This window comes from Puntigrus tetrazona, chromosome 25, assembly GCF_018831695.1.
Source record: "Puntigrus tetrazona isolate hp1 chromosome 25, ASM1883169v1, whole genome shotgun sequence".
NCBI lineage: Eukaryota > Metazoa > Chordata > Actinopteri > Cypriniformes > Cyprinidae > Puntigrus > Puntigrus tetrazona.
The window spans coordinates 4,577,781-4,585,899 of record NC_056723.1 but is presented as its reverse complement, the minus strand read 5'-3'; the positions used below and the strand labels follow the sequence as shown (position 1 = coordinate 4,585,899).

The 8,119-nt window shown below is 34.9% G+C and overlaps 1 protein-coding gene across 1 annotated transcript; it reads right to left on the bottom strand.

Moving 5' to 3' along the window:
- Positions 1-1,325: 1,325 nt before the first annotated feature.
- On the bottom strand, positions 1,326-7,969 carry LOC122330563 (intestinal mucin-like protein). Its single transcript, XM_043227696.1, has 17 exons — positions 7,737-7,969; positions 7,121-7,304; positions 6,650-6,833; positions 5,538-5,722; positions 5,337-5,406; positions 5,121-5,236; positions 5,008-5,039; positions 4,684-4,828; positions 4,119-4,159; positions 3,858-3,977; positions 3,608-3,703; positions 3,391-3,510; positions 3,072-3,170; positions 2,853-2,972; positions 2,608-2,650; positions 2,352-2,471; positions 1,326-1,830 (listed from the first exon to the last, which is right to left on the bottom strand). The coding sequence occupies exons 1-17, from the start codon at positions 7,965-7,967 to the stop codon at positions 1,814-1,816; spliced, it is 1,923 nt and encodes a 640-aa protein (XP_043083631.1). The 5' UTR covers positions 7,968-7,969; the 3' UTR covers positions 1,326-1,813.
- Between the last annotated feature and the right edge of the window lie 150 nt (positions 7,970-8,119).

Genomic DNA, 8,119 nt, shown 5'->3' with positions numbered 1-8,119 from the left:
GCCGGCAGTCTAAGAAACAGCTGTTCTTCAGAAAATGCCTTTACGAAACCGGGCGACGTTGTTGGTAAAGGGAGGGAACAAATATAAAACAATGATTAGATAAACCAACATTGGTTGCACTGCGTCGAGTTTCTATTGACACTGCCTCGTTTGACATTGTGTATGTACACTGAAGGCCGCGGTGCTTTTCCTCGTTGATCGTAATAAGTTCACGACGGGTCAACAGTAGGTCCGGGGGAAAGGTAACGAATGAAAAAAGAGCTAAAAATATCATCGTAAAAAAAAAAAAGTCACGTAAAACAAGCCAACAGAGGAAATGTCACGGTAACTGAATATTACGCAATGAGGCGTTCTGGTAATCTGGTTTTCTTCACAAAAACTAATATTGAAACTACAGTCGCAGTCCACCACTTAGTCCTGGTTATTATGATTATTCACAAACATCTGAATCCTATGGAAGCCTGTTTCCGCCACTGATAAAAAAAAAAAAAAAAAAAAGGTTATTGAGACTTTTATCTCACAGTTTTGACTTTTTTTTTCTCAGAATTGCGAGATATAGTCAGAATTACGAGTTATAAAGTCAAAATTTTTTATTATTTGCGACACTTTCCTTCTGGCAAAGCACCATAGGAAACCATGAGATGTGACACTTACAGGACACAGAAGCCCGTTTCCGCCACTGAATAAAAAATAAATTATAAAAAAAAAAGGTTATTGCGACTTTTTTTCTCACAATTCATAATTGCGAGTTATAAAGTCAGAATTACGAGTTATAAAGTCGCAATTGCGAGGTGTAAAGTGGAAAATGGCATACAAAGCTCTGTTTATGATAAAAAAAAAAAAAAAAGTAAGGACCCCCGTGTCCTGTAAGAGTCGCATCTCGTGGTTTCCTATGGTGCTTTGCCGGAAAGAAAGTGTCGCAAATAAGAGAAAAAAAGGCAGATTTTATTTTATATCTCGCAATTCTGAGGGGGAAAAAAGGCAGAATTGTGAGATAAAAAGTCGCAATAACCTTTTTTTTATTCAGTGGCGGAAACGGGCTTCCATAGAATCAGAATTAAGTACTCAGTAATAAGTTCAATTAAGAACTAGTGAAGGGGGTGAAACCAACAGAAAAAACGCTGTTAGACAGGTGCGTGTAAACCCAAAGTCCCCTTATTAGTGTTTAGTTAAAGTCACTTTCAGTAGGTGGACGACAGAGACCTCTTATGGTGAGATGTAGGTACTGTAGAGGATATGACGATACCTGCTTTGTGCTCTGATAGGAAATGAAGATGTTCCCTCGATATTAAACAAGGAAGTTCGTTACACTTTGGCTGTTGGTTTTGAATCGGATTATTTCAGTGCACTTCTCTAAAAAATGCAGGAGACTGTAATTGCTGCTTTTTATTATGCTTTATTGTGATTGTAATTTGATTCATTAGGGAAAAGTGCGTCGCTATGCCATGCATTAACAAAGAGTGTAACATTTAAAAGAAGAAAAATGCCCAGGAATCCCGTATGAGACATAAGAAAACAGACTAGAGTTAACCATACCCCAGGAGAAAAAAAATGGTGCAATATTTGCCAAAACAGCTTTAGCCATTACAGTAACAATCATCTTAAATAATTGTCATTATTTGATATATATTTAGAAATAGTACAGAAATATGTCAGATTAGAGTGAGGTTCAAATCAGCAGGCAATTAGGATCTATTCTTATTTCATTCCTATCTTTAAACTTCATTTGAGTGCATGAGCAGTTCTCTATGTACTTGTAATTCTGAAAGATCACCAGATGAAGGGCAGCAGGGAGAGCTGTACATCAAATCGTTTAAGTACATCGCACACCTGCGCAGGTTTCAAAGAAGAAGAAGAAAAAAAACGTTACAGTACAGCTGAATATGCATATATTAATTTATCCTAATATACAGTGTCCCCGCAAAGGTTAGCTACCACAAATTAATGTTAGAGGTTTTCCAAAAGCTTTTGACTTAAGTCTGATATTAAGTTTAATATTCAAAAAAATAATAACCGAAAAAACAATAAATATCGGTATTTTATATGCATACATATTACCATATTAAATATTACCCGATTTATATTAGAAACACACACACACACACATAGATTATTAATTTATGGAAAATATATTTTTTTATAAATACAAAAACATTTGGACCCAAGATAGGTAATCAGGCTAGTATCAGTTTAAATGTGAGCTGTTACTCATTTAGGCATACTATAGATGTTTTTATTCACTTTAAACTCGTTTTTAAATTTTAAATACTACAGTACTGATATATTTATTGCTACAGTCTTTAGAAAAGAAGTAATGCAAAATATTATATGAATTATAAGTAGTTACTCACATCGATTTACACAGTCACATGACCCAGTGCAGGATTTGACTTCTGCATCCTCGACGGAAGTACAACCTTTCAGATCCAGACGGGTGATGTTCTGGTGAGGCATACAGATCTTGGGATCACCTGAGAGATAACAGACATATTTAAGTCTGAGACCGCATTTCACATAGGGCCTAACACGTTATTACAGCTATTAAATGATCTACACGAGGCAGGCAAAGCATTTAAATGAATCATTTGCGTGAGGAAAATATCTTACAGATCTCGCAACATCCATCTTCGTCAAATTTTTTCTTTAAAGACTATAATAATAGAAAAGAAAACACTATTAACACACTTCTCAAAGTATAGTCGAATCGTCAATACATTCAGTTTTCCTAAACACACTGTATATTTTTATACTAAAAAGTACATATATTTTCTCGAAAAAAAAAAACAAATACAAAAAATCGTAGTTATCTTAAGTTAGCGGTAGCAGAAAGCATCATTAATACACAAACTTACAGGCACACAGTTATCTGGATTAAAGTAAGGGCATTTTTTAATGCGCTCCACAATCGTAAACGAGCCATTAACTCGACTGCAGGTAGCGGTTGTACATTTGTACTTGTACGCCTCTTGAACCTAAGCGGGAAAGCACAGAGGCTGTCAGAGCAGCGTGAAGAATAGCACGTACATATCTGACGAACCGAAATAATGCAGAAAGCACTGAGAAAGTCTGACCTGGAGAGTATGTCTGGTGTTGTCCGGAGCATTGTAAATACAGCACGATTGTTTACACGTTCCACAGCAATCTCCTTCTTCTTTCACGTATTTGAAGCACTTGAAGGGTAAAACGTTTGCGGGTTGAATAATTTACTCCTTAAAACTCATTAGAAAGAACCAGGGCCAGATTCACAAAACATTACAATCTTCTTAACTCTAACTCTTCTTAAAAATAATTAATGCTTTCTTAAATAGAATGTTGTTAAAAATCATTAGCTAAAGAAGTCCCATGTCTACTTTCGTGAATCCAGGAGTTTAAGCTAAAGATTCTGCTTACGGGGTTACAGTCACGTGAACTGGTGTAAGCGCACTTCTCCGAGCTCTTTTCAGTCACGAGGTAGCCGTCGATTTTATGACAGGTAACATTTTCACATTTGTAGTTGTGGACTTCTCCAACCTGACAATACAAACAAAGGGATTGAAGAACAGAGCAGATTTATTGTCTGATAAACCAAAAAAAAAAAGAAAACAGTTGACATGCATAGAAAATGTACCCGCATCGTATATGTGGTGTTGTCCCTCACGTAAGTACAGTTCTTCAGTACACACGTTCCACAGCAGTCTCCTGTCTTTTTCACATATTCGGAGCCCTTGGAGCAAATAATAACTGAATTCAGTAATTGAACTGTAGACAAGAGAGCAATTTCTCCACTGTAAAATCATCATCATAGTACTTCAGAAAGTGACAGCCATACAGAATATAAGTATGTCGTGTGTGGAGTTTAAGCTAGCGATTTTACGTACGGGTTTACAGTCAAATTGACCCGAGTAAGTGCACTTCTCAGAGCTCTTCTCAGTCACGAAGGAGCCGTTAACTTGACGGAAAGTAACAGTTTCACAAGCGTAGTGGCGGACTTCTCCAACCTAAGAAAAAGACAGAAAGACTGTTTATAGCAAATACAAAAAGCTGATGAACTTGATGCAAAACTGATTATTAATGGTTTTGCATAATATTAGAGTGTTTTATCTATAGTTAATCAATAAAGAAATGACCTAGCAGCTCACCTTGTACTCTGTGTTATTGTACACACAGACATCTTTAGGCACTAAACAGAAAACAATAAACGGTTAGACAAATTTCACCCATAAATTCCGTCATCATGCAACAGTTATGAGGGAACTGAAGCTTTAGGAATAATGCAGTTTTTACCATGATTTTAATATTGTGTTCTAAAGTCTGCTGCAGTCATAATACCTAATAATAAAAGTCATAATAAAAGACATCTAACCGGTCTAAATTAAAATAGCCATATGGACTACATGTCACACATTCATGGTGCTTTTGTATTTTGAAACAATCAACAACAACAAAACCCTAGTCCACAATCATGCGTTGTTATGCGTTTATGGTTTTTATAAGTAGAAAGCATACCATGCTCATTTGATGCATGTACAGGTTCAAACTAGATACTACTACTACTACTTTTAATTCCTAACTGTTCTTGCTAACGCAATGTTAGCAGTTACTATCCACTTGTACTGTATTTATAGTCATGGCTGAGAACTTGTCCGATCGGCAACATCAAAGTACATTCATCATTTATTTCTTAATCATTTCTTGATAACTCACCACAAGCCGGACAGCAGTTTTTAACAGCTCTTTCGTATCCGTAAGCACAGGGCTTTTCAGGTGGACACTTCACAGGCTCTTTCAAAGAAAAGCCAGCATTTTCGCATGTATACATGTTGCAGTCGACTGTCCATTTGTCCCCGGGCTGGAGAAAAAGAAATATGTCCACAACTGTTTTGGTCATTTTAGTTTTAATTGTGAAAACGCGTGTCTTCTCTGACTAATATGAGTCAAGACCCTCTGCAGGGTAATTAATTAGCATCTAATTAAGCCCATAGCTCTGCTGTATCGTAGTTTCTTTGTGCAAATTACAGAAACATATACCTTTTTAGGTAATCCATCAGGGTCAATGCAATCTATAAAGGAGAGGACAAAAACAATAACATCAACAACAACAAAAATGTGGCAGAGAAAGTAAATGAAGAAACGCTTCTTACCACAGTAAGCTGTACACATATCAGATGTCATATTAACCCGGTATTGGTCATTAGGACAGTAGCATCCCTCCACTACCGTTTGCAGAGATTCCTTCTCTGCATACATCTTATTATACCTAGTTAAGTACAATAAAAGTAGATAAAACTGATAAAATGCAGAGTTTTCAAATTCACTTAATAAAAATATGGATGTATTTAATTAATGAGATTTATTACGATGTACTGCAGGTTTTTTCCACTTTAGGTCCACATGCCTTGTAGATTTTGTGACCGGGACACTTGAATTCTGTGATAGAAACCAGTGACAAGATTCATGACCCTTTCACATACAATGCAGTATAATGTCAATCAAATGTATACACATGTTACACATGTTAATATTACTAAATAAAATCATGAATGCTTTTGTGAGTGTACCACATAGCCTGTTGAGGTCGGGTGAGTTTCTCCAGTCCACACAGATAGAATGTTGGCCACATAGCTGTGCATAGCTCTCTACACTGGCACAGGCATAAGACTCATTTCCCATTCTGTATACGTCATCTTTACATGCCTCATAATAGTGCAAATAGGGAACGATGGTGTGGCATCTGTTAAACAGACTGAACAAAAAATTCGCCACGAAGAATTTATTTCACAGATCTTTAAAGAGTAACTATATAATAGAGTAACTTATACAACGTATAGCCTTATAGAATAACTAAACAAACAATATATATATATATATATATATATATATATATATATATATATATATATATATATATATATATATATATATATATATATATATATATTTTATTGTGTTGACATTATGCTGCAATTCTGTTTAATAATGCTTAGTGCTTAATCATGTTTAATAACAATGTACACAGAGTTAATCTAATAATAACACGTACAATTTGGCTGAAAATTACCTAAAAAATAATTCACAGCCTTTATTGTGTTACATGAGAAATGCATAGAAATATTTAGTTTTAAGACAGAATTTATTACACATTAATGTTTAGGCTATACAACAGCCTAACAAACTGTGGAAGATAATTTAAGAAATTTTTTCTTTTCATACAATAGTCAGTAGTAACTTTTAAAAAAGATTTAAGTGAACTCTATGAAAGATTTGATTAAATTATACATTTATAATTAGATTTATTATTTATTATGTAAATATATTTTCATTTATTTGATTTTCAAATGGCTAGTTTATTCATGAACTAAATAAATAGTTATTTTATGAATGGGCCACAGAATCATTGTGGCTTAATTTTTCCATTGGCAAATCAGAACAAAATCCACTTTTTTTTTTTAAATAATACATCAACAGCCCTTCTTTTAGAAGTATCACTTTCCCTTATGTACAAACTGTCTTGGTACTTTATTTTGATGGTCCCTGACCCCTACCAGTCTACTAATACTCTACTAATACTTTAATGAAAGTTGGTTGACATGTAGGTGTAAAGTTACTTATTGTCAACAGAATGTCAATAAGGGACCATCAAAATAAAGTGAAACCGCTGTCTTTGCCTTACCTGCTCTTGATGATGTCACAGACAGGTTTGTTTTCAGGTGGATGTATCGGAGTAGGTGAGGGAGTAGGTGGACGTGATTCACATTCTTTAGAGACGTTCCAAAATCGTGCCACATCCTGACATGAATTGCCACTTGTTCCATTAGGATGTCTGCAGTCATTTGTGTTGTTATTGTCACAGTGTCCTACAAATGACAAATTTTCAAATGTTAATATACAGAAGGACAAGCCGAACTGTGCAGAGTACAGTGTTAGGGTAGGTTTAGGGTTATAAGAATAAGTTGAAATATGCTTGTATACTGTATGTTGTGAACACATCAAAATAAAGTGCCAGAAGAAAGTTACTTGCTGCTAGTGGAATGTCTAAAGTGGACTATCGAAATAAATTCTACAAAAGCTACAAATTACTATCTTTTGTTTTGTACAGTAGCTTTATTAATCTCAATTGCTGCAAAAAGAGATGTGTACTCACCACACTGCCCCTCTGTGTTATCATGGAAGTAGGAGTAAGGGAGTCTGATTTCGATACCTAAATCTGTCACTGTAATCTCCGTATTGATTTCAGAAATGTTCAAAGTTACTTTCATGCCAGTACTGGTGATGATGATATCACTGATTATGTATGTTGGCTTCTTCTCTTTATCATTAACATAGACCTAAGGAAATATTTATGAAAAAATATTTAATGCTGTGTATTACACAATTGTCTGCCATGTAAACTCATTTTGGCACTGAAAACATATACTCTCTTAATGACTGTGTTTTAGAGATTTTAGGGAAGTGTTCTGCATTCCCTCAGTAACAGTGCATGATTAAGTTTTAAGGTAAAGTCAGGTGAAGAGTAAATTCATCAAATAAAACTATGCAAGCATCAGAGCAGGCTAAGCAGGGTGTCCATTAAAACAAGGACAAAGCAAATCAGGCAACACATTGTCATCAGCATGGGGTAAGAGAAGGAAGGAAAATCATTGTAGATACTAGCAGATACTAAAAACTTTGCAGAAGTGGGTGGGGACTAGATTAAAAATCCTGTGCAAACCTATGCTTATGTGAGTGAATGTGTGCTTTTGTAAACAAATTTAACTTACACGGACCACTTTATTTTTGTCACTTTCCAGCTTGATTGTGTAGGATTTATAATACACAATCACAAACTCAGGGCAAGCAAGATGTTTTATAGGATCACAATAATAGTTCTTTGCATGGACACTGATATTGTATTTTGGGATGGTTTCTTTGAACAAAACATAAGTGCAATTTCCTTGGAAAGGATAGTATTGTCCATCAAAAGTTTGGTAATGAAGGTTACCCCAGGTCATGCACAAACCTGTTAGCTCAGACAGAAAGTTAAACAAAAGTTAGACATAATGCACTGTCAAAAACAATAATTTTTTAGAACCTTTAAAATTCATTTAAAAAAAAAAAAAATCTTAATTTGACTTAAACTCACATTGACACTCATACTTATAGC